The sequence below is a fragment of the Rhinolophus ferrumequinum genome (assembly GCF_004115265.2).
Source record: "Rhinolophus ferrumequinum isolate MPI-CBG mRhiFer1 chromosome 15 unlocalized genomic scaffold, mRhiFer1_v1.p scaffold_54_arrow_ctg1_1, whole genome shotgun sequence".
NCBI classification, from domain to species: domain Eukaryota; kingdom Metazoa; phylum Chordata; class Mammalia; order Chiroptera; family Rhinolophidae; genus Rhinolophus; species Rhinolophus ferrumequinum.
In genome coordinates, this window is record NW_022680357.1 from 5,488,368 (window position 1) to 5,514,361 (window position 25,994).

The following is a 25,994-nucleotide window of genomic DNA, read 5'->3' on the forward strand; positions in this document are numbered from 1 at the left end:
AAGCCCTGTCCTTAGTCCAACACTCGAGGCCCTTCCCACTTTGGCCCCATACTAGCGTTCCAGAGAGTCCCCATGACCCCCACTTCTCTTGCCTGCCCTTACCCCAGGCGGAACAACGTGTCCTTTCCTGGTTCTCCCCAGAGCTCCATTCTTTCCTGACTCGGTGCCTTTCTTCATCCTGTTCCCTTACATGGAAATCTCTTCCTTTGATCTTTTCATGTCTCAATCTACTTTCTTCAAGATCTAACTCAAACATTCCCTCATCTATACAACAGTCCCTGATCCACTCAGTTAAAAATAACCTCCTCACACCCCTTCATCCCCTCACTTCACCTGTTCCTCCCTGACACCGGTGTGTCTGATCTGCGCATGTACAGCCCCGAGGCAGAAGACACCGTTTCCCCTATTAGACTGTAAGCCCAGCAAGGACAAAATGCCTATCTCAACTGCCCCAGTACCGCACCTAAAACATCGTAGGTATGCAACAAATCTGGGATGGATGAATGAATGATAAAAGGGGACAAGGTGTTTGAATGAATGGGCTTCGCACTCTCCAGCAATATTTAAATGAAGGGGTTGTGCGGTGAGTGGGTGGGGATTTGGATTTGGAGGAGGAAAGGTGCCCAGGAGAGCTAAGCCCAGCATCCACAGCGGCAGACCTCAACCCCTCCCACACCCCCAGCCGCCACCCCTTCCAGGCCAGGAGGCACAGCACCCAGGCCTTGTCCTCAGCCCCAGACCAAATCAGCGGAGGGACAGCCAGTTTCCTCCTGTGGCCATAGCGACTAGGCTCCAGCCCAGCCCCCCACACTTAAATAAGCCCTAAATGGGGACCTCCTTCTGAGTATGTAAGTGGTCAAAAGCACTGAACGAGGAGTGAGGGGACCTGAATTCCAGTCTGGCCCTGCCATGAACTGGCTGTTTGACCTTCACTGTCATACCCAGACATGGGGCAAAACCAGCATTTCCAAAAGGCCATTTCACAGGCCGCCAAGCAAGGCGTCCACGTCTGAGAGGATGGCTCTATTAGCGAATCCCAGACTAGCACTTCGCAGACTTGGTGGGGGTAGTGGACTAACTGCTCCCTACGGGCTCATTCAGACACACTGAGCTAGGGATAGGGAGCCTGATGGGGACGCAGCTTGCAGGGGGCTGGAAAGGCTTTGGGGTCTGCTATTGCCCCAGGACTCCTCAGCGCGTGACTTTCTCTCAGCAGTCCTCCCCATGGTGGACCACAGCTGCTACACAGACCTGTTTAGGAAGCATGAATGGGCCTCCTTCTAGAAATAACGAGCCTGGGGTGGGTGAGAGGGCACATTTCCTGGTGGTTACCATGGACTGGTTTCTCAAGAAAGGGGTGGGTCAGCCCCAGTGTGCACCAACCTCTCACCATTGGGATTTTAGGGTGGGGGCCAGAGCAGCCTTGCACATCTGCAACCAGAGCTGGGCTGGAAGATGAAGTATGCGCATACTCAGAACAGCCACCCCCATGCCTTGTCTGTCCCTAATCTCTGCATCCATCAGGCACAGGAAGCAAAGATGTCCTGAATTCAGCCTGACCAATGCCAACAGCTTCAACCCAAATAAATGTTTTCTCAGCAACCTCTATCCCACCCCACCCTCCGAGATGTCACAGAACCAACAGCATCCTGAGGGAAGCAGCCCAAGGCCAGCCACTCCCCCACGCCTCACACGCCCCCCCCCGCCCGTTCCCCGTCCCCGTCCCCCCCCCCCCCCCCCCCCCCCCCCCCCGCTCCAACAGATAGAGAGAAGTTCAGGGCTGCCAGGGGCCGATGGGAACTCCCAGGTGGGGTGAGACTAGCCCTGGGCTGGGTGTGCCTGTCACTAACTCGCTGCCTGACCTTGAACGCAGCTCTTCATTCCTCTGGCTTTCGCTCCCTTACCTGGACAATGAAGAAACAAAACTCGCCTCATGGCTACCGTCCCCAGTTCTTGAGCAGGCCTGTCCAGAGGCCAGGTCCCCCCAGTGGTTACATAGTACTGGGGGCAAGGGGTCGGGAAGCGTCTGGTGACGGGCCTGGTGGCTCCATCTGCATCCTTGCGCTTGGTCCCTCACTTGGGGATGAAAAGAGGAGGCTGTGAACCCCATCGTCCCGGTTCAGAGGGTGATGGGAGCAACATAGGGACAATCGAAGGAATAGCTGCTCTGTAGTGTCCCCCCCCACGAAGCATGAATGGTGGGGGAGAGAGAACATCTGTCTACCACCCAGCGAGGAGCAGACACGGGCATGGAAATGAGGACCCAGCGGTGGGATGGGGGGTCCAAGAGCAAAGGTGCTGGCTGTGAGCAGCGTGGCACTTACTGGGTGGCACGATTCTAGGGGAAAATCAACCAGTAGGAAGAACTGTCATTATGGGGGTGGGCAGAAGCCACCCTTATGGTTGGAACCTCCCAGTGGGTGCAGAACGGAGCAGTCTTTGGGGGTATACAACCTACAACTGAAGTAGTGATCAAATCCACATGAGTAAGAACCCACAGCCAGGTGTGGGCAGGGTGAGGAGGGAGGGAACCTTGCCCACTGATGGACAACCCTTCCCTGGAAGCCAGGCCATGGCACACTGAGGAGTCCAGGAAGGAAAGAGCATTCAGAGAGAGGATCTTTGCACAAAGCACCTGTCTGCCTCCTTTCCCCAAGCAAGATCCCAAAGAGGCCCGTGGAACATTCCAGATGTCCAATTCCCTTGTTAGGAGGAAAGATAAGGATGTCCTTAAAAGGCTAAAAGTTCCTGAGCCTGTTGTGTGGAATCAGCGAGGTGGCAGCTGAGGCTGGGAGCAGAGGAGGGGCTGCACAGGGGAGAGGGTGGCAGTGTCTCTGGGGCTCAGGATCCAATTACACGGCTGTTTCCATACTTAGCCACCTGACAGCCGCTTGGAATCCTCACCACTCCAGCCACTGCAGCCCCGTGGAGCCCAAATTAACACAAGGGCAGACAAGGTCAGGGCCCAGCAGCACATGCGAAGCTTGGTCTCTAACTCCCGAGGTAATGTCTTTTGCTGCCCCCAACACCTGCTCTCCTGGCTAGGGCAGGGACCTCAAGAAACAGAACATCCAAGATCAGAGAAGCTGGGGCTCTGGCCCCCATGGTCCCCGGTGCAGATGAAGGCTGCAGAGTCATGAAAAGACAAAGCAGAGTCCCAGATTCCTGGGGGGAGGGGTCCACAGAGCACCCCTGAAGCATCCCCAAGGGGAAGCGAACCCCAGGAATCTCAGGAACAGAAACGTGGCAAAATGGCTCTGGTCTCGCCTCCACACCTATAAATAACCTCCCTGCTGTAACCAGAGCTGCCTCTTCCACACACAGTGCTGAGACGTCAAAGGAAAACCATGGCACCCGATCCCCCAGCCCCTTCTAACGAGCCCAGCCGAGCCCAGTTCGACTCCAGAACAGTCCTCTTTCCTCTTCTGAACTTTGTGTCCAATTCGTTTCCAGTCCCCGATTCTATCTCCATCCCATCGTAAACTAGCCCCCACTCTGTCCCACTGCTCCCCAGAGGACTCGCAGCACCGCCCAGCGTAGCCCCGTCCTCAGTCATGCAAAGCCAGGCCCCGCCAGCTCTCCACCAGGTGGGAGGTCAACTCTACTACCTCCAGGGGCCCCTCCAGCTCCAAGATCAGCTTCTTTTGTCCAGCTAGGAAGCTCCTCTAGTCTTGACTTTTGGGGTCCTCTTCCCCAGCATCTACTGGCCAGACCTTCTTTATGGCCCCTGACTCAGGCTTTGCAGCTTCCTGCCCCTCAGTTCACTGCTTCTGCTTCCTCTGGCCTCCCCACGAGCCCCCTGACTGCTCTCAGATGCTCTCCACACCCAGTTCTTTCTCCTGGGCCCCGGGCAGAAGAGAAAGGGAATGACGTGAGACCAGCCATCAGCCCCAGGAATGAGAGGCCTCATCCTCCACCGACCACCCAGCCCCCCACAGCAGGCTGGAGATTGCAGTCTGACCTGGCTGACGGGGTGGGGTCCTACCTGCTTGTCCTGGGAGCAGGAGCGACGCTACGAAGCAGCAGAGCAGGACCAGTGCCCTCATGGTGACTGCCAAGAGAGCCCAGCTGCTCCTCGCCTCTATTTATAGGGCTGGTGGTAGCGAGGGCGGGGGAGAAGGGTCACACAGTCACTAGGGCAACTGGGCAGACGTGATGGGGAAGCAGTGCCGACCCTGCGAGGCCACTCGGGGGCTCGCTGTCACTGCTGTGCCAGCTGCCAGGCCCCAGAAGGCAGGGCCTCCGCTGGAGTCCTTCCCCCAGCAGCCCTGGGGTCACATGACACGGGTCACGGGGTGGGGGGTGGGGGGGGTGAGTAGCGGTTCGTCCCTTCAGTTAGGTCTGGGAATTAGGAGCGTGAGTCTAGTGCAGTACCTGCAAGAAGTTGATCCAAAGTCTGCAGCAAGTCAGTGACCTTGACATGCCTCAATTTTCTGCTCGAGGGAGTTGTAGAGTCAAGTAACTAGGACCCTATGAGAGCCACTGACTTGTTTCAGCCTCTCCCCAAAGGTCAGGAGGGTAAAGCCCTAATGGTTAAGGAAAACCCTCGAAGTTTTTCGAGGTCGATGGCTAGATGAAGCTTCCCAGGTCTCTGGAAGAGACAGAATGCTGACGAGAGGGGAAAGCGGGGGAGCTAGGAGACTGTCTGAAGATGCGATGTAAATCAGAGGGTGGCGGGACAGAAATCCATTTCCAGTGGCAAGGTTCCCAAACCTTCCACTGCCTTTACAATGTACTATTTGATGCAATTTTCCTAAGAGCATGTGATGCCCCCCGAGAACCAGTTCTACTGTGTTTCCCCGAAAATAAGACCTAGCCAGACCATCAGCTCTAATGTGTCTTTTGGAGCAAAAATTAATATTAGACCCGGTCTTATAGTAAAATAAGTACTTATAGTAAAATAAGACCAGGTATAATATAATATAACGTAATAATAATACAATACCAGATGCTGTATAATATAATACAATATAATACCGGGTCTTATACTAATTTTTGCTCCAAAAGACACATTAGAGCTGATGGTCCGGCTAGGTCTTATTTTCGGGGAAACAGGGTATGAGGCTGAGGGAAAGGAGACACTGGCTTGCCTGGCTGGGGGAGGCTGTCACTGTGCGGGTAGTAGTCGGCCACCTTGGAAAGCACCAAGGTATCTTCTGTGAGCTTTACCTCTAAAACAGCTTTATTGACCTGTAATCAACATACAGAAAATAACACACACTCAAAGTGTACAATTTGGTACATTTTCACATATGTGTATAACCACAATCAAAATAACAAAGATTCCTCACTCCCAAATTTTCTTCCTGTCCCTTCCTAGTCCCTCCTTCTACCCTTGCCAGTACACATTAGTGTACAGTTCCTAGATTTTTATATAAATGGAATCATGCCCGTGTTGAGTTTTTTATCTGGCTTCTTTCACTCAGCGTAATTATTCTGAGATTTATTCACGTGGTAGCATGTATCGATAGTTCATTCCTTTTTATTCTGAGTAGCATTCCATTGTGTGGATATACAGCAGGACCTCAAATAACGTTTCATTCAACGTTGTTTCGTTATGTTGACAACATGCCGTAGGAACTTAACTTTTGTTTATATCAATTAGCCTGTGGTGAAACTGGTTTTGTTATACGAAGCCTGACAATTAAATTCGCGAATTCATCCTAGAAAAAGTACTACATACCTCATTGTTGAATATCACCTCCGAAGTACTCCCCTTGGGAAGCTATGCACCAATGCCAGCACCTGGTCCACCCATCAATGTTGGAACTCTTTTTCTGGAATGGCCATCAGAGCTGTCATTGTATGACCCTTGATGTTCTGAATGTCATCAAAATGTCTTCCTTTCAATATTTCCTTTATCTTTGGGTAAAGAAAGAAGTCACTGGGGGCCAGTATCAGGTGAGTAGGGAGGGTGTTCCAATACCGTTATTTGCTTACTGGCTAAAAACTCCCTCACAGACAGTGCCATGTGAGCTGGTGCATTGTCGTGATGCAAGAGCCACGAACTGTTGGCGAAAAGTTCAGGTCATCTCACTTTTGCACGCAGCCTTTTCAGCACTTTCAAATAGTAAAACTGGTTAACTGTTTGTCCAGTTGGTACAAATTCATAATGAATAATCCCTCTGATATCACAAAAAGGTTAGCAACACAATTGTAACAAGTTCGCAAACTTAATTGTCAGACTGTGTATGTATCCAGCTTGTTTGAATACCTCCAGTGACAGGGAACTCACTACCAGTGAGTACCAACTCTGCTGTTTTGAATACGATGTGAGGTCTACAACAAGCCACAGTGTTCCTTCCCACCTGCCACCTCACTTTCCCAAAGCCAGGAACACGTACCACAAGGATCCCATGGGTAATGGAGACCGCCTCTCCCTTAATCTCAAATAAACAGGCCCCTAATAACCTCCAGTGCCTAGCCACCCACTGACATTTCCTTCTACCTGCAAGGGAACAGGAGATTTTTGTCAATTCTCTTTGCAACAGAAATTTTCAGAGCATCCTTTGTATCTTCCATAGGGCGAGAGGCAATGTGAGAGAGAAGTATCAACAAACTAATCTCTGGACCATGTGCAGTACCTGCGGCCTTCTCTAATCACTTTTCCGTTTCCTCTTTAATTTGATCCTGAGGCTGTGCACTGAGACAGGTTGCGCCCAGGGGGGACTTGTGACTTGAGCCCCCTGATTCAGGAAACTCTGCAGCTGTCACTCTTAGCTCCTTTTCAACACCAGGGGTGTGTTGGGAGAGCAGGTGTGGGAGCACATTCCTTTCTACAGTTGTGAGATTTAGCACTGGTCCTGCTCAGCAGCCCCCAATCCTACCCCCTCTCTAGGTCAGCACGTGCTCTTGTCAATCAACAAAAGAAACCTGCAACTCAGCAGAGCAGGAAAAGAGAGGGGACCAAGGCAGGGGATGGTGCTAACCCCATCCCAGCCCAGAAACTGTACGGCATGAGAGGGCAAGCAGAATTCAAGAGTGAAAAAGACAAATGCCACAGGGACAGGAGCATCCAGGAAAGCACAGAGGAGCAGCTGGATAAAGGGACAATGGGATGGACTCAGGCGCGACAAGGTGGGACCAGAGCCAACAAAATCTGAAGCTCAGGACTTCACGGCCAGCCAGCAACAAGTGGCAGCTGGAGGATTTGCACGTGCTTTCCATACTGGTCTGAGGCCAGGTAATCAACCACTAAGGAGGCCAAGGTCACAAGAAGGGCCCCCCATTCTACTAGACAGCCCTTTAAACATCTCACAGAGCTGGGGCAACTACTCAGCTGCCAAAGACAACCCCAAATCATAATACAAGGGACATTTATTTATAACCCCCCGTGCCACAAAAGCATTAAAGATGGGTCCCAAGTACTCATAAAGTACAGCAAGAAAGCAATAATTGGAAGTAACAGTAGAAGAAAACCACACAAACGCAAGCACACAAACTGGAGGCATTCACAAGGCTGATACAAAAGCAAATGGCACTACATACGTAAGTTCCTCACATGTGTGTAACTTGATCACTTGCCAATTCAGTGTCCTTAAAATAAGAACAAACCAACTGCTCAGGAGAAGTGAAATTATTTCTGCTACTGAGACTCGACAGGAATTTCTTCTGAGACTTGTCTTAAAGAGGACATGGTATAATGTAACCATCCTTGAGAACATGGGAGCAGACATTTCCCATAAGGTTTATCTCTAAGAGAGACCCTTAAAATAGGGCAGGGAGGCCACCAGGAACCAAGAATGTCCAGCCCCCCTCCCAAAGAAACCACCACCAAAGACGGTCAATGGCCACATGCTTAGGACATATCTTCTCCTCCACTGCCACCTGACCACCTCACACACTGGTAGCAGAGGGGGAATTGCCACAATCTATTCCGGGAATAGCACCTACTAAAATATTCCCAGTGGCCATAAATTGGAAACAACCTAAATGTCCATCATTAGGTGAATGGCTAAACAAACTGTGGTATAGTCATACAATGGAATATACTTAACAATAAAAACAAATAAACTGCTGATATAAACAACAAAAACAACAACAAAAAAAACAACAAATGAATCTCAGTGAGCAAAAGCCAAAGAGTATACAGAGGGTACCAAAAATATATACACATTTTAAGAAAGGAAAACTGCATTAAAATTGTAATACTCAATATATACCTATAACAAAAGATGAATACGAGTCATGTTTGACTTTTGCAATTACAGGAGATGCACAAAGTGGTTACCATCAACGTCCAGATATTTCTGATTATGGTGAACTACTGCTTGAGCAACGATGACCAAAGTGTCCACATTTTTTTGGCACCCATAGTATATAGTTAAACAACATGGTTTTAACTGTACGGATCCACTTACACACGGATTTTTTTTCAATAAACACACTGTTGGCCCTAATATGCCGTCAGCCCCCAATATCCCCGGATTTCTCATCCTTGGATTCAACCAACCACAATCAAAGACAGTATATTCGATCCAAGATTGGGAATCCTAGGGTGTGGAGGGTCGACTTACATGCATTGTTCTACACCCTTTTATTTTTATTATCTTTTTTTTTTTAAGATTTTTATTGGGGAAGGGAAACTGTGCGTTTTTCACAGGACCAATCAGCTCCAAGTCGTCCTTCAATCTAATTGTGGAGGGCGCAGCTCAGCTCCAAGTCCAGTTGCCATTTTCAATGTTAGCTGCAGTGGGCACAGCCCACCAACCCATGAGGGAATTGAACTGGCAACCGTCTTGTTGAAAGCTCGCACTTTAACCACTGAGCCATCTGGCCATCCCTGTTCTACACCATTTTATGTAAGGGCCTTGATCATCTTTGGATTTTGGTATCTGTTGGGAGGTCCTAGAACCAAACCCCCATGGATACCAAGGAACAATGGTAGTTAATTTTTGGAGGAGTCAAAAGTTATACATGGGGCCGGCCCGGTGGCTCAGGAGGTTGGAGCTCCGTGCTCCTAACTCCGAAGGCTGCCGGTTTGCCGGTTCGATTCCCACATGGGCCAGTGGGCTCTCAACCACACAGTTGCCGGTTCAACTCCTCGAGTCCTGCAAGGGATGGTGGGCTGTGCCCCCTGCAACTAGGACCTGCCGCCCCCCCTCCCCCCCCCGCAACTGGACCTGGAGCTGAGCTGCGCCCTCCACAACTAAGACTGAAAGGACAACCACTTGACTTGGGAAAAAAAAAAGAAAGTCCTGGACGTACACACTGTTCCCCTATAAAGTCCTATTCCCCTTCCCCAATAAAATCTTTAAAAAAAAAAAAAAGTTATACATGGATTTTGACTGCGTGGGCAATCAGCGCCACTAATCCTCGATGTTGTTCAAGAATTAACTACCTACAGTCTAAATGTACGATTCCACTGTATGATTTTTTATGAGCATCTAAAATAGAAAAACTAATCCATTAAGATAACAATTAAACCCACAGTGAGATGCCACTATATACCTACCAGAATGGCTAAAAAATACATAATCTGACAACATTAAGTGCTGGTGACGATGCAGAGAATACTCAAAATTCTCACACATTGATGGTGCAAACGGTACAGAACTACTTACACACACATAAGTGAGAGCATGTAACACTGGTAAAATCTGAATAAGCCTCCTGGGCTGCATCAACAGCAACTCCCTGGTTTCCGTGTTGTAATTTAGGTATGCAAGATGTTAACACTGGGGGAGGCTGGGTGAAGGGTACACAGGACCGCCCAGTACATTTCTATAACTATTTCCAAAATTTTTTTTAAGTTAAAAAAAAAAACAGTGGCTTGGTGGGGTGTTGAATGGCTGTATATTCAGTTTGTGAAAATACTCCCTCTTCTAACTTACAAAAAGGTTTTTAAAAGGCGTTTGTTGACATCGGGTTGCTCACGTCTCTCCTCCCTTTCACAAAAAGTCACGCTTCTTAGCATGACTTGAAGTCCTCTAAGAGCCCATTCCCACATCTTCACTTCTTCCTTCTCCCAGGCCAGTGTCTACACTGCTGTAGGACACCAGGGTTGGACACACGCCACTCCACGCGTTGCTATTGACCCGGACCCCGGCGGCCCTACGCCTGGCTCCAGACCCTGGAGCGGTGGCGCCCCCACTGAGGTGTGGACAGAGCAAGACTTATACAGAGCTTCCAGGCGAGGCAGGAAAAAAACTCTTTGTTCGTTGTTTCTTACTGTCTTCATCTGTACTGAAATGACAATGTTTCGGATACTACGGGTTAAAATTAATTAAACACGTTATTAAAATTAGTCACCTTTTCTACCGCGGCCTCCAGACCATCCTAAGTCACGTGTGCGGCGGGCTGGACTTCCGCCGGGCAGTGGCTGCCGCACCACCTGGAGCTACACACCGCGTCGCCGGGCGGAGGGCGGGGGTGGCAGAACCCAAAACCGCGGAAGTGGGCGAGCGCCTCGGCGCGGGAGACACACTGGAGCTGCACATTTAAAGCGTTTCCGCGCGAGACGTGCGTGAGTGCGCGGACGCCTGGCGCGGAGGCGGAGCCAAATGAGCGCGTAAGAGGGCCTGAGCCAGAGCATGCGCGCCGAGAGGGTGGGGGTGGGGCCAGCCCTGGAAGGGGCGGGGCCCAGAGCTGCGCCCCTGACTCCTGCCACCTGTTGGTGAGACCGCCTACGGTCTCAGGGCTCGCCACCGCAAGTCGGGGGAGGGGGGATTTCCTTGGCCCCACCCCAAACCCCGCCTCTGGCCTATAGGAACTGAAGTCCCGCAGGCACCGGGAGGCGGAGCCTCTGCCTTTGCTAGGCCAGGTGTCCTGGGCCCACAGCGCTCTCTGTTGATCTTTTTAGGAACTGCATGGAGCCCGTGGGGCGCGCCTTGCACCTAACCAAAAGGAGTGGCTAGGCTGGCCTCGTCCTGAGCAGATCCTAGCTAAGCCTCTCCCCTCCGACACGTATTTAACTTACGTAAATTTAGCTAGATATAACCAAAAAGAGAGAAAATTATAATGCTAAATGAAAGAAGCCAGACTCAAAAGGCTAAATGTACGATTCCACTTATAACATTTTGGAAAAGGCAAACCTATAGGAATAGGTAAGTGATTACCAGAAGCTGGGTGGACTACAAAGGGACATGGGGGAACACCGGAGATGAGAGAACTAATTCATATCGGAGATGAGAGAACTAAGTCATATGGCAATTATGGGGGCTGTACGCATTTGTCAAAACTCACAACAAAAAACTAAAAAGTGAATTTTACCGAATGTAAATTACACTTTTAATTTTTAAAACATGCTATAAAACAGAAAGCAGATTGGTGGTTTCCAGGGGCTGGAAGGAGGGAGAAATGGGGAGACTGATTAATGAGTAAGTGGTTCGTTTTGGAGCGATAGGATTGTTTTGGAACTAGATAGAGATGATGGTTGCACACACTGCGAATGTGCTAAATGCCACTGAATCGTTCCCTTTAAAATGGTTAATTTTGTTATGTGAATTTCACCTTTAAAAAGTTATAAAAGTTCTGGAAAAAAAATGCAGGCTCCTGACTGCCTTTCTATTCAACAACTTCATGTCTGGAGACACTCATTGCAGGGTAAGAAGTGAATTGGCTACTTCACTCTGGACTCAGTTCCCATGTACCTGGCACAGAGTGAGCCTGAGGAAAAGCAAGCCCAGAAGGGTACATTGTAAAGTGCTCTCTGGTCATGGAGGATGGATTTAAAAGAACCACTCCCACCCCCCATAAGATGAATTATCCTTGTGCCATTATTATTCCCACCTTTCAGAAGAGGAAACTGAGGCTCAAATATCGAGTGGCTTGCCCAAGGTGGAACTGACCACACTGGCAGACCAAATCCAGGACCTTAGCTCTTAAACACCACACCATGAGGGAGTGATCCCTTCTCTTCTATAGATGAGGAGAATGAGGTTCAGAGAGGTTACACAAGCTGAAAACGTGGTAAAGCCTAGGGATCAACTCGGACATCCTGTGTCCTTTCTCTAGGACATAGGAACTTGTGGCTTAGTTGTTCATTCTCTCCTTGACCCCTCCTTCAAGGAGTTGGGAGCCACTCCTCTCATCCCCAACACCATCTCTCATCTTTGCAGAACACCCAGAGTAATCCCAGGGAATATGAGGACCCTGATTTCTCACTGCAACACCACACACAAGTTGGGGGAGTCATCATGCTCACCCACATCCAGTCCCCTCTGGTGGGCCCAAAAGGCATCCCGTACTCTAGTCCAGGAAGCCTTCCCCAGCAACTCAGGACAGCACGTACCAGGAGACACAGAATCTAAAAAACAAAGTACAAACTTTATTTTGTTTCTTTATAAAGGCACAGTGGCCTCTTGGTTTTTTTCCCCCCACTTTCTTAACAAAATATAATAGCTCTCCATGAACACAAAGACCTCAAAATTAAAAAAAAAAAAAAAACAAACAAAAAAAAAAACAAAAACAAAATAAAACCAACAACAAACAAAACAAAAAGAGAGACAAAGACATTTTTTGGGGGTCGAAAATGGGAAACCTTGAGGGAAAGGTAGGGGCCGGCTGGTGGTGGAGAGTGGCGAATCCTAGTGCTGAGATGGGGTGGGGAGGGGAAGGGCAGGGCAGAAGGGCAGCAGCAAACCCCAACCGAGAAGCAACTTCGACCCCAGACCGCCAGAGAGTCCTGACCCAGCCAGACCCCCAACCCATGTAAGTGCTTAAAGGAGAAAGAAGAAAACCAAAACAAAGAGGTAAGGAGGTGGTTAAAAACTAACAGTCGTAGGGCTGGCTCTGGGGAGGGCAGAATATGTGGGGTTTTGTTTGATTTTCCCTGTTCTTTAACAACATGTTTAAATGAAAAAAATGCTTTTGGCGGAGAGAGGCCAGGCCCCTCAGGGTCAGCGCCCACAGCCCCCCGGTGCTCCCACACACCCCCACCACAGCCCCCGGGACCACCGGTTGGGTGGCCTTCGCTCCAAAGTGGATTTACAGTATTGAAAAAGAGGTCATAAAAGAGACCCAAATGCCGTTATAATTTTGTAAAAATTCCTCACTCGCTGGCCTGCATGTACTCCCTGTTGCTGCCCCGGCCCCCTCCAGCCCCCAGAAGGGAGAGGAGGGCTGGGGGGTGGTCAGGGAAGCCCCCCAGGTCCCGCCAGCTCCTCCCGGCTCTGATCCATGGCATCGCTGTCTGAGGTCTCTGAATCGGAGGCGGTGTCGGAGGCCTGGGCCTCCGGGCAGCTTCGGACTGGCTTCACGATGACTGCTCGCCGCTGCTCCTCTTCCTGCTCCTGCCTTTCCTGGGTACCCTCGATGTGCTGGATCGCCTGGGGGGACAGGCTGTGATGAGGATGGCACACGAAGAGCCATCATCTGCCCCCCACACACACACATACACCCCCACAGAGGTTTAGAAGTAAGCCTGGCAAAGCAGCAGGTGGCCTGCCAGGCAGGGGAAACAAACTTTACGCTGAGCTGAAAAATCCCTTCCAGATGACAGTGCAAGGCTGCTTAGAAGTCACCAGCGTCTTTCATTTATTTTTCATTTATATTTCAAAGTCAGCCTGTTCACTGATAGGAGGTCTTTGTTATTAATTTTATTATTCAACTTGCTGGGTTGATGTGCAACTAAAAGTCCATGGGTTGATGCTTTTTTTGTTTAGTTGTTTATTCCTTTCTTTGTTGCTGGAGTCCCAAGGGGTCCCTGCCCCAGGCTGGATACAGCAGTGACTTCGGGCCTGACCCATAGAGCTTATCTCATGTCTTCCTCCTCTATAGGTGGTTTATCTGTCACCCTCCCAGCCACTGCCACCTCCACCCCATGTGAGAGGAAGTTCTAGACCAACCCCAGAGATGGATGCAGGAACTCTAGAAGCCCGGGGCTCTGGGAGCAAAGGACCCTCTCAGTAAACCCCACGTGGAAAGAAGGAACAAGGTCCTCCTTCAGGGCCATCCTATCCCCAATCACTGCTGTCCCCAACTCACATTCTCCACAGAGCTCCCTCTCCCGCCCCCCAAACAGAGGAAGACTTGGAGATGGACAGACACACACAACTTCCAGACCTTCTCTCCCCACACGCAAGCCCTGTCTCACTCCCCTTCAGTCCCCACTTTCTAATCTCCCCCAAAGCGCCCATTCCCAAGGGACCACCCCCACATGCTACCCCCTCCCCGAGCCCAGGTACCTGCACGATGGTGTCCAGATTTTGCCGGGATGTGGAAACAGAGTTGATGACCGAGGAGGGGCCCATGGTGACGACGTTGATGTGGTGGGAGGGAGGGGGTGGCGGCGCAGGTACAATCACCGTAGGGTGGTGGGTGGGGGCCGGAGGGGGCAAGAGCTGCAAGACAATGGCCCTCAGTCTTTCTCCAAAGGTTCTGGGAGCTGTCCCTTCCCTCTAGTAGTCACAGGGGGTGTGACATAACATCCAAAACCATCTCCCTCTGCCCCCTGCATCAAGACAGCCTCTGCCGACCACTCATGGGGGGCTGGCCAGTTTGGGATCCCCCATCCCCTCTTATTTTAAGAAACAAAGAAATGGCAGCCTAGAGAGGGGCTTCCAGCCATCCACGATCCCACGGCCCCTTCACTGTCCAGCACCAAGCAGGCAGTCCAGCAACTAAAACAGTGGTGGTCAGGCGTTTAGATTCTGGATTTAGACAGCCACGGTTCAAACCCCTGCCCCAATCACTGAGGATCTTGGGCAAGTTATTTACCTTTTCTGTGCCTCACTTTCCTGATCAGTAAAATAGGCTCAAAGGGCTGTTACAAGGACTTATGCGATAATATATGCACACACCTGGAAACCAGGAGTGTCTGCATCATTACGATTTAGGCCCTGGATCTGCCCTGCTGGACACCAAGGCACCAATACTTAGTCTGAGAGTCCTAGCCGAGGCCCACGCGGTCCCTCCCAGTGCCTCCTGCTCACCTGGGTCCGTAGGTGCTGCTGTTCCCGCTCCAGCTTCTCCTGGTGCAGCAGCCGCACCTGTTCCTGCTGTTGCTGCAGCTGCACCTGCTGTGCGATCACCTTGAGCTTTTCCGGGTACATGTGGGCCTCCAGCGAGCGTACCTGGGGGCAGAGCTGCAGGCTCAGGGGCAGGGCCTGGACCACCCTGGAGCCTCCTCGAGTGCAGGATCCTCAGGGCTGCTGAGGTCAGCCTCCCCATGCTCTGCCCTTCACAAGGCAGGCCATTCACTCTGGCTGCAAACCCTAGCAGGAGCCTGTCACCCTGGGGTAGAGACCAAAGTCCTACCATAGCACACCAGGCTGGCCCTGACTCATCACCTCTCCTTCCATATGCCATGCGCCCTCCCTCCCTCCAGCCTCAGGGCCTTTGCCCATGTTGTTCCCTTTGCCTGGAGTACCCTTCTCCCCGCTCTGCCTGGTTAACTGTGAGACTCAACCCCCACTCCCAACCTCCCAAACTCGGCTCAAGTCACTTTAACTGAGAAGCCGTGGGATGGGGCAGCCCAAATTCCTGCCCCCATCCCCCCCATACCCATGCTTCCTGCACAACCTTTATCAGAGCTGCATTTTTACAGTGTGAGATCTAATGTCCTCACTGACTAATGTCCTAACCCCAACACAGACGGTGACCCCTGAGGGAGGGACCTGTCTTGTTTGCTCCCCACTGGACACCCCCCCACCATTCTTAGGCCTGGTACAAAGCAGGCACTCCTGTAAAGAACTGCTCAAGAGAAGCAGGAATGGGAGGAAAGGAAGAGAGAGGGACTGGAATTCCCCCACCCCACCCACCCACCTCACCTGCTCCTCTAGCATCATTCGCACCGAGCGCTCCTTGTCCAGCTGCTGCCGAAGCTCGATCATCTCCCGCCGCAGGTCCTCTGCCTTCTCGTCCTCCCAGATGTCCGGCGAGCCTATGCCCTCATCCTTGTCCTCTGCTCGACGTCGCTTGGGGGATGAGCCACTCAGCTCCTGAGGACCCCAAGGAGTCAGTGAGTGTGCCCTGACACCCCGTACCACCACCACCAATGTGGAAGTCGGGGAGCTCCATCGTAGCCCCCAAAAGCTGTCAACCCAGGTGTATCAGCACTGGGAGCCCCATTCTGCAAATCCAACAATGGTCACAGACCACAAACAGAGGCAGAATGGATCTGCTTGCCAAAAGTCACCCAGTTCCTTCCAGAGCCATTCCACTGCACTCGATAGATGGGTAAACTAAGGCCCTGGCAGGAAGACAATGACTGAAGTGGGCGGGTCAGTGGGGAAGGTAGGACCTGCAGCCACATCAGAGTCCCAGGCCAGTGGTTGGGCCCAGACACGCCCATGCCCGGGAGAGGGAGCCAGAAGGAGGGCAGGGCACTGAGGTGACGGGAGGCCTCCACAGGTGCTACCTGGATGAAGCGCTTGAGCTGTGTATTCTGCTGTAGGAGCCTGGTCTTCTCCTGCTCCAGGGAGAAGATGTACTCTGCCGTCTGCTGGAGAATGGCTGCCTGAGGGTGGGAGAGACAAGTCAGGGGCTCCGGCTGGTAGTGTCTACCAAAGCTCACTTCCTTCTGCCTACTGGAGCCCACCACCTCCTCCTGGAAGCTTTCCCAGACCTCTCCTACCTTGCTGAGCTTCTCTCCATCTGTGTGGGGGATGAGGGTCTTAAGGGACTGGAAACCCGCATTGATGCTCTGCATGCGCCTCCGCTCGTTGCTGTTAGCGATCTCTCTCCGAATCCGCCGCTCCTGGTCCCGCTGAGTCTCAGGGGTCAGTGGAATGTTGGCAAGGCTGCAGGGAGGCAGGGACATGCTCAGGCTAGGCGCCCTCCATGCCCTGACCCCGATGGGCCCCTGTCTTTACGATTCACCTACAGAGGGCCCCGAGTGTAACCTACATTTCTCTCCCTGCAAGATGCCACACCTGTCTGATGCCTACGCCCAAGCAGATTAGCAGGACGATGGAGCAGCGTGCTCTGTGCCACCTGGGTGTCAGTCACTGTGCAGACCCCAGGTCCCGGCCCTAGTGTCTGGCCAGCAGGTCTGAGTGGGGCCCAAACCCTCCATGGCTAGCAAGAATCCCTGCGACTCTGATGCAGGTGGGCCCAGGTGACAACTGGGGACACCTACTTCTGGGACTCCTCTGAGCTCCTTGCTACGCACCTGCACCACCTCCTTCAGAGTCACAGGCTGAGGCCTGAGGAAGATGTCCCTCCTCCCTCCCCATCCCTACAGCCATGTCTCTACTCACAAGCTCCTACGCAAGCCCCCAGCCTCCCTGCAATAAGATTTCAAAGACAAGACAGGTACTATTCACTCCAGAAAGGGGACACCAGGCCCACCTACCCCAAGAGACAAACCCACCCCATGCCAGAGAAGCTAGGCTCCCAGCATGCAGTGGACAATGTTACTGCATATGATGTGATTACATTGTGGAGGAGAAGCAGCCAGGAGGGTGAGAGAGAAGGCAGCTTGCGGAAGGGGGTGAGGCTGTAGGCTGAGAGGCGTTGGCAGGAGGTAGAGATGGCAGCGGGGGCCTGTGGGCCCATGCGCCCAAAGCCATTGCTCCCAAGGGGTAGGCCTGTGTGTGGCCTCGAGAAGGCATGTCCCCCTTCCCGGCCCTCTCCTGCAACCCCACCCCCACCCCCACCCCTGGCCTGATGGCTTCCAGATGCTGGGCTCCCAGAAGAGGCCACTGGCCCCACCCAAAGCCACAGCCCTGGCTTCTTCCTGAGGGGCCCTCCCCGGGGTGACCTGGTCGAGGCCTGGGCTCACACCCTTGGGTCTGGGGGAATGGGGAAAGGATTCTGAGTAGTCCTATTTCCATAGATAGGGGAGCCTGGGCTCAAAGAGGTGCCTGGTCCAGCTCCTCTGCCATGCCAGGCGCCCATGCACAGCCCCAGGCAGAAAAGAGTCTGCACAGAAACCCAGGAGTGGAACACATCTGCAACAGTTAGACACAGCCAAGGCCTTCCCTGGCCCCCTGCCCCCAGCCCACCCTATCTGTCCCATCTCGGCTCCCTGCAAGACCCTGGACTTGTCCTTGCCCCTTCCTGGACTTTAGCCTCCTCTCCTGATGAGGGTGGTTTGCTGGGGGTGGGCCAAGAGCAGGCTCCACATGAGCCACTGCTGAGGGTCCAACAACAAGACCCCTCCTCCACCAGTCCCCCCAGGGCCGCCCTGGGCCCCCTCCCACAGGGTACAGGTCCCTCACAAAGCCTCGGAATGTCAGCACTGGAAAGGGGACCCATGATCCCCACTTTACAGATAGGAATTACGGCTCAGAGTGGGAAGAGACACAGTTTTAGGGTCAGACAGCCAAGAATCTGGCTACCCCACTTCTGGGCACCTCACTTCTCCCAGCGTCCCCGCCCCTACAGTGGGGGTGACTGGGGTGGTTGCAGAGTGTGCAGGTCAGAGACCTGACACAAAGAGGTGTGCCTGCCCTTTGGGGAAGGGTGGATTAGAACAGAGTCCAGGCTCCCGGGCCTGGCAGCGCCCTCCAGAAGCTCAGCGGGCAGTGGATTAAAGCTGGGGATCTTTGGGGCAAGAAAAAGTGGGGAGAGACGTCCACTGAGTGACTCTGTCTGGGAGTATCCCCATCCCCCTCAAGAAAGATACGAGACCCCCACACCCCAATCCCTGGGTCCCTCACAATGGTGCCCAAAGGCCAGAGCTGACCAGAGTAGACAAGGGTCAAAAAGGAGCCCCACATCCATCCTTGAACCACCCTGGGTGCTAGCCCTTCCACAAGGTCAACCTGGAGGGCCTAGCAACAGAGTAAAAAGTTGTTTTAAGAAGTCTTTTTAAAGTTCTTACTATCATGTGCTAAGGACTTGCTTTGCTGGGATTTTCTCATTGCATTGTCACAGTCTTCCTCTGAATTAAGTGGCCTTATGGTTCCTGAGTGGGATGAGGACCCAGAGACTTGGAATGGGAAAAGCTCAGCAAATGTTGGGGCTGGGACTTGAACCCCGATCCCAGGGCCCTGCTCTTACCCCCCAAGAGGTCTCGTCACAAAGCAGAGTGGGCTCTGCACTGTCCCACAGAGCAGCACACCCAGACAGGTGACAGTTACCCCTGTATTAAGAACCAAGCATGGGTATGCCTGGCCATCCTGTTAGCTCCTTATCATTCGCAGAACTCTTTTATGTTTTTCCGTCTGACTCACAGAAACCCAGCAGAGTAGCTGCACTGCTGTGTTTCCCTGAAAATCAGACCGGGTCTTATATTAATTTTTGCTCCAAAAGACACATTAGGGCTGATGTTCAGGGGATGTCATCCTGAAAAGTCATGCTAGGGCTGATTTTCCAGTTAGGTCTAATTTTCGGGGAAACACGGTATCCTGTTGCAATGAGGAATCCAAGGTCCTTGGAGGTTAAGTGACATGCCCAAGGTCAGGCAGCCAGACCAGGGAGCAACAGGCACCTTCCAACAATGAAGCTCATACTCTCCTCCCCCACCTGCTGATGGCACCCTATACTGATGGCCCATGCACACAGCCCCCTGCTTACCAGAGCCTCGTGTGTGTGGCTGCAACAGGGAGCAAGCGCCCCAAGTCCCTCTGACTGCCCTGCCAAGGCAGAGCTCAAGGCCCCTACCAGCCAGCTCACGTACCCATGAAACCTCAGCTCTGGGGAGCCGACCCTCAGCCTTTCCCTTCTCCCCAGAATGTCCAAAAACTGGGAAGACCAAAGAAGACTGCAGGACCCCGGGCCTGTAAGCCCCAGCTAGAAGTTCCCAGAAGGAAGGGTCCTGCTCATAAGAAGCTGGCAGCCCAGTTCTTCCAAATGTTCCATCATGTCCCCTTTGCCACCAAGTCCATCAGCCAGCCTCCTGGCTCAGGAACCAGCTAGTGCAGACTTAAGTCTCAGAAAAGACTTCTCCCCAAAGCTGCAGTTCCTCATGGGGACCTGGGCTGACACCAGCACTCACCTAAATAGCCCAGGAAGTACCAACTGACAGTTTCTTTAATAGATTTAATTAACCAGGAGTTCTGACTGGTGGGGTGCTGGCCAACCAGGGGTGCCCTGTTTCCCCGAAAATAAGACCTAGCCAGACAATCAGCTCTAATACGTCTTTTAGAGCAAACATTAATATAAGACAGGATATAATATAATACCAGGTCTTATATTAATGTTTGCTCCAAAAGATACATTAGAGCCGATTGTCCGGCTAGGTCTTACATTCAGGAAAACACGGTACCAACTGGCGGCATCACAGCTAATCAGGAATTCTGACAGGTGGAGTACTGGCCAACCAGAGGTTCCTATCAAGGATGGCTAATTGGAATTTCAGCTGATACTGTACTAGATAAAGTAGATTTTTCTGCAAATGTCTTAAAGTTGTTTGGAGTTTTTTGCATTTCTTTCTGAGTTCTGCAGAAGTAAACATGATATACAGTAATTGTAAAAGTCCTACGCACCCCTTTCTACATCCACCTCAGACCCCTCACGTGAGCAATAAAAGTGGCCTGGGTCCACTGACAACGAATATCTCTTGCTTTTCTTACTCCCTGACTGCTCTCCGACAGTCTCTTGTGGCTGGCCAGGGGCTGCTGCGCCTCAGGGATAAGGGAGGGCACCTGCCAAGAAACAGTTTGAGTACCAGCCTCAGGTGCCAACACCAGAACTGTCACCCCACTACCAGAGTACCCGCAGACAGCCCCCTGAGAATAATGTCAGCATCCCAACCAGCGGCTCAGGGCAGGGAGCACGCTCTTCAAGTCTAGATCCTGACCTGTACCTGTTCTTCCCGCTGAGCCCAAGGACAGTGAGTATCCCCCATTCCCCTAGATCCCTCTGGCGGCTCCAGCCTCAAATTAGCCATTGTCAACTCGCATTTCACTGCCCCAAGTCACTCACATACCTGCCACTCAACAGCTAGCTACACAGTCAGAGGTGGGACAGCCACATGGGATTTACGGACAGCCATGCTCTAAAGAACAGGAGGGAGAAAGACGACCCTCACCAAGGATGCCCAAGGCGCTCATCCTTCTCTCTGCAGCAGATACAGAAGCAGCCCCGGGCCCTCGCCCAAGCCCTCTGCTTCTATCTATACACGCCACTCCAACCAGCCTACTAACCCTGCCCTCAGTCCCAGAACATACCATATCCAGGCTGTTCCCATCAGAAACACACACACACACAAACACACACACACACACAACCCCTTCCTCCAGCCCCTCAGAAGGAGCTCTGCAATCAGTAGGTTCAAGTGCAAACTTCAGCCCTGCCTGCCACTTACTAGCTGTGGAACCCCAAGCTTAGCTACTTCATCTCTCAAACTCTCAGTCTCCCCATCTGTAAAATGGAGGAATACTGCCTCACTTCACAGGGTCATGGTGAAGTTGAAAAGAGAGGGAGAGAGAGGGAAGGGAGAAGGGGAAGAGAGAAGGAGAGGGAGAGAGAGAGGCAGGATAACGGGATGCCTTGTTTTTCCCAGGTTTGTACCCAGGACTCCAGGAGAACCCATACATCTCCCTTAGGGGACTGACAAGATCCTTCAGCACCACAAGACCTCGAGCTTATAGGGCAGGGGGCAGTTCTGGTTCACTGTGATATACTTATCCCCAGCACAAAGTAGGTGCCTCGTAAATACCAAATCAGGGACCCAACATACATTCCAAAGCCCTTAATTGTTCTCTAACTCCTGAGAGCAGCTTGTCTCTTTCCTGGCCAAGGGCAATCACTACTCTTTAGGACCACCATACTCCTGCTTCTAAAAGTTTGAGAACCATTTTAACAGCTACCAGGCACTTTCCATACACACAGCCAAACTTCACAGGTGCTCCATTTACAGAGGCTAAGAGCAGTGAGGTGACAGGTCCAAAACCACAGCTTGTGCAGGCTCACTGTGCAGTACAACACCCCTCTAAAAAGGAGCCCTGCTAGTCACTGAGGGATGGAATAAAGTCCACCAGCCTGAGAAGCAAGTTCATCTGGCCAGAAGGTCCTGCCCAACCCACAACCTTGATCTTCGACAGGTCTCCGACTTCGCCCCACAACCTCTTCTGAAAATGAACAAACCCAGAGACCCCAACTCCGTGTCAGGGCAGTGTATGCAGAAGCTGACAAGTGTTTTCCAGCAAGGCAGGCTGAGGAAGCCCACGTGCCCAGCCCTGTAGAGGGGTCCTGCCACCTCCACTGCTTGGCCCCTGGGGGACAGGAGGACTCCGCCAAAATGGGGCTAGGAACAGGGTGAAACCAGAGTCCACTGCACCAAGCCTGCACAGGGTCAGGGCCTGCAATGTCCTCTCCAGCATCAGGAACAGCTCAACCCCTCCTCCCCACTGCCCAGCCCTCCTCTGAGCAACCAGCAGCTGGGAGATAAGAGCATGCACTGGGATCAGGGTTCAAGTCCTAGCTCTACCACTTGCTGTAGCAGTTCCCTTCCCAAGACGGTGTCCTCCTCCCACACAGGAATTGTAAGGCCACTTAACTCAGGAAAACTGCCAATTCAATGAGAAAAATCTGGCAAAACAAGTCCCTAGAACATATTAAGAGCTCTAGGTTTTTTTTTTTTTTAACGTTTTACAGCTAGGTCCTCCAGGTGGAACTTTGGAAGGGCTAGCCAGCACTCAGGGCGGCCCTGCTGGCTGCAGGACCCACCAACTGGCCCATCCTCCTTGAATTTGAGAGTAAAGTGGCAGCGAGGGGGAGGGGGATAGGATTGATACGGGTGTAGCATCGTTTCCCCAACCTGGTTTCTGCAGCCCCTGGTGTCCAACCAGCCTGGGCCACACCACCTGGGGCTCCACCTCCCTCAATCCCCGCCCTGCCTGCCCCGGCGGCAGAGCACGTGGCCTCAGCCCCGGGGAGCCATTTCGCTCCTAGATCAGCATCGCAGGAAAAGAGCCGCAGGTCCCAAACTTGGGCACGCGGGAGAAACCCCACCACCACCACCCGCGCAGCATCGCCATCCCCGCGCGTGATGCTCAGTATGCAAGACTGCCAGGTCCTTCTAGCTACCAAAGTTGCGGACACGGCATTTTAACAAGTGTCCAGGGTAATTCGGGTGCGCGAACCCATCACCCTTTGGTAAAGGGTGGATCTGTAATAACCCGGGCCAAACTAGTAAAGTGGATCCTGGGGAATAGCCGCGCACCTCGGACCACCCACCCACCCGGCTGGGAGACGCGACGCTTTTGGTTTATGGCTGGGGGAGGGGAGGTGGATGGGAAAGCTTGCAGCTGAGACCAACGTGCGGCGAGCAGTGGCCTCGAGAGGCTAAGGGAAGCTTCTAGTATCCCCTCCCCAAAAAGAACTCCCACCAGCCTGCTTCACCTATCTCGCCCGCGGGGACCGAGCTTTGTGTGCGGAAAGCGTGGCCCGGGAGTGCCTACAACTCCCACAATGCCGTACCAGCGGGGCGCGGAGAACTACAGCTCCCGCGAGGAGGCGCGCCGAGGTCCGCCTACTCCAAGAGGGCTGCAGAGTCACGTCCAGGCCTCGCTAGTAAACAGCACCCAGGCGCGGGCGGCGAGCGAGCAAGCGAGCTGCGGCCAACGTGCCCCGGTCCGCAGCGCTCCGGACCTGCCGTGCGGGCCCCTCGAGTCCCGCCCACACCCGCACCCTCACGCGAGCACGCCCCGGACCCAGCTGCAGCCCAGCGCGCTGCAAACACGCACACCACCGGGCTCCCCGCCCCCCCCCACGCCCGGAGCCCCGGCGTGGCTGCATTGTAGCGGCCCCCCGCGCGTCCCGGGGCCCCCAGACCCCCTTGGAGGGGAGCGCCCAGAGAGAGCGAGAAAAGAGGGAGAGGAAGGAAGCCGCCGGGGGAGGGAGGAGGAGGAAGCGCGGTGGGGCGGGGGGGAAGCCACCAGCACCAAGCATGGCCGGGACTGCTGCAGAACCACGTGGGTCTGTTTGCAATTTACAAACGTCGCGACTCGCCCGCCTGCAGCGGACAAAAGTGACCGGAGCCGCTCCGGGCCCCCATGTTCCGAGGGAGGAGGGTCCCCCGACGGCACAAGCCCGGCGCGCGGGACTGCAGCCGCCCCGGCGGCTAAGAAAGGCTAGCGGGGTTGGCGGCGCAGGCCATGCGTGCGTACACGCGCGCCCGCCCGGGCGGGCTGGCCAGGGGCTGCAATCGTAGGAAGAGGGTGGGGGGAGGAGGAGTACACACCTACAGAGCCCTCCTATCACTTCTTTCTCTGTTTTCCTGAAATGTTGCAAAGAGGGCACCTTCTGAGTGGGCACCATGAAATACTCCATAGCGATCGGCCCCCCTCCTCTGCACAAGCCGGGTCTCGCGGTCCGCCGGAGAATGCAAGATGGAAATCCGAATCAAAGGGCAGCGCCGGACGGAGGTGCAGAATCGGCCGGTCCCAGATGCTGGCGGCAGCGGCGAGGGGAGGGAGGCGGGCGGGAGGGGCGGGAGGGAGGTCTCTCCGGCCTGCCTCCCCGGGCGCGAGTGTGTGTGTGTGTGTGTGTGTGTGTGTGTGTCTGTGTGTGTGTGTCTGTGTGTGCCTGTGTGTGTGTGTTTGCAGCTGATCAGATGTCTGTTTCAAGGCGGGAAACAGCTGGTGAAAACTCAGCACTCCCCCGGCCTCCTTCCGCGGAGTAAGGAATTGCATGTAAACAAAGGACTATTTGCAGCGCCCCCCGAGCGGCGCGAGGCCGGGGCGAGCGGGGCGCGGGCCCCCGGTGACGGGTGGCAGCGGGTGTCTGCAGGCCTCCCGCGGGAGCGGGGAGCTGGGGGCCACCGGCTGGCTGGTAGGGCTCGGGTGAATGGAGCGAGCTGCGGCCGAGCTACATGCGCCACTATGGGTGATGAGGTCCATCAGCTGACAGGTTGGCAAGCAATGCAAAAAAAAAAAAAAAAAAAAGCCAGCCACCGAGAGGAAGCCCCAGTCCGTGCGGCCGGGGTCCGGCGGGCACTGCCGGGTGCAGGGTCTGCGCGCTTAGAGCGGAGGGCGCGCAGCTGGGCTCGGCATGCGGCGGCAAGGGCGGCCTGGGGTGCTGCTCGGGGCTTTTCCTTTTTTACGATTGCAACTGCACGGAGTGGAGCCGCTCTGGCGCGCTCCCTCCGAGCCCAGGGCCCCCTGGAAACTTGCGTCACAGCTACCGCTTCCCACATGTAACTTGGGGCCGACTTCGGAGACCCGCCAGCCTCCTTCCCTGCCCAGCGGCCCCCCGCTGGCTGCCCGACGCGGGCTCCGGAGCCTGGGAATCCCGGAGCCGGGGAGGGGAGGACTAGGGGGGGCGCGCTGGGAGCCTCGGGTCCTGGGGCAGCCCTAGGAAGCGGGGACCCTGGCGGGGAGGGAAAAGTGGAGGGGTACCAGAACGGCAGCGGCCCGAGGACCGGCTGCCAGAGCGGCTGGGAGGTCTGGTGGCTGCTGCCGAGACCCATTCTACCCACCCCCACCCCCCACACACAAACACACACACACACACACGCACACACTCACACACTTTCCCCTTCCGCGGGGAGGCTGGACCGCAGGAGGCCCGCCCCAGCTTGGCCTGGGCGGGCGGAAGGCTGCAGCTTCTCATTCATGGCGAAGCCAGTTCGAGACTTGCTCCTCCGCCAGGGTGCGCTCTCTACGAGGGGTGATAGCCGGAGGGGGGCGGGGAACACTGGCCGGCAGCAACCTTCTGTCCCACCCCGCCCACCTCCCCACCTCCCCACCACAACTACTACGTCCCCACCTTCCTTCCCCAGACCCTCCCCTGGCTCCTGGAGGGTTGGCCCCTGGCTCAGGAAGACCACGCCTGCCTTGGAATGTCCTGCCTCCCGCCCACCGCCTTTCCCAATCCCATCCGCCTTCTAGGTTCTGCCCAAACCGCGCCTCCTAATTGAAATATTCCTACTAATAACAAGGATTACTGTTATTATTAGGAAATATTGTTATTAGATAGTACGAGCACCTTGTAGAGGCAGCGCAGTTTTGCATGTATGCTTTCCAATCCTTAAAGCAACGTGTTAGGCAGTCTCTCTAAGGACAGAGCTCGGACCACTTAACATCACAGTCCCTGGGCCTCATTGGGACAGGGAATGTATTCAGGAAACAGTGACATCTGGGGGACAACATAGGATACAGGGCCATATTAACTGTACACTGAGCAACGTATACAGTGCCTAGATGAATGAATAGAACCTG

The 25,994-nt window shown here is 53.7% G+C and overlaps 2 protein-coding genes across 6 annotated transcripts in view; both read right to left on the reverse strand.

The window, feature by feature from the left end:
- SRL (sarcalumenin) overlaps nt 1-10,478 on the reverse strand; it is a 43,967-nt gene extending 33,489 nt beyond the window's left edge. Inside the window, exon 1 of one of the 3 annotated variants that reach the window (XM_033101803.1) lies at nt 10,252-10,478. Coding sequence is in view for 2 of the 3 variants with exons in the window: in XM_033101801.1 (XP_032957692.1) it covers nt 3,986-4,046 (61 nt within the window). In the remaining variant the exon portion in view is untranslated. Of the gene's footprint in view, nt 1-3,985; nt 4,235-10,251 lie in introns of those variants that run through there. The other 2 variants (XM_033101801.1, XM_033101802.1) reach the window with 2 other exon arrangements.
- Nucleotides 10,479-11,418: 940 nt separating this feature from the next.
- Nucleotides 11,419-24,634, reverse strand: TFAP4 (transcription factor AP-4). Of its 3 annotated transcripts, none has more exons than XM_033102099.1 (7): nt 24,076-24,633; nt 16,517-16,682; nt 16,301-16,399; nt 15,711-15,881; nt 14,874-15,014; nt 14,127-14,282; nt 11,419-13,268 (listed from the first exon to the last, which is right to left on the reverse strand). In XM_033102099.1, exons 1-7 carry the CDS (start codon nt 24,465-24,467, stop codon nt 13,074-13,076), a joined length of 1,320 nt encoding a protein of 439 aa, XP_032957990.1. In that variant the 5' UTR covers nt 24,468-24,633; the 3' UTR covers nt 11,419-13,073. The 3 variants fall into 3 exon arrangements, with proteins under 3 accessions (XP_032957990.1, XP_032957992.1, XP_032957991.1); XM_033102101.1 differs by lacking the exon at nt 24,076-24,633 and adding an exon at nt 23,254-23,625; XM_033102100.1 differs by having other exon boundaries at nt 11,428-13,268; nt 24,017-24,634.
- Nucleotides 24,635-25,994: the final 1,360 nt, after the last annotated feature.

Excerpts from the sequence above, each read along its gene's own strand:
- TFAP4 (XM_033102099.1), bottom strand. The coding sequence starts at position 24,467 with ATGCAATTCCTTACTCCGCGGAAGGAGGCCGGGGGAGTGCTGAGTTTT. Across the intron at positions 15,882-16,300 it reads AGCTCAAGCGCTTCATCCAG|GAGCTGAGTGGCTCATCCCC; the intron begins GTAGCACCTGTG and ends TGGGGTCCTCAG. Across the intron at positions 15,015-15,710 it reads GAATGATGCTAGAGGAGCAG|GTACGCTCGCTGGAGGCCCA; the intron begins GTGAGGTGGGTG and ends CTCTGCCCCCAG.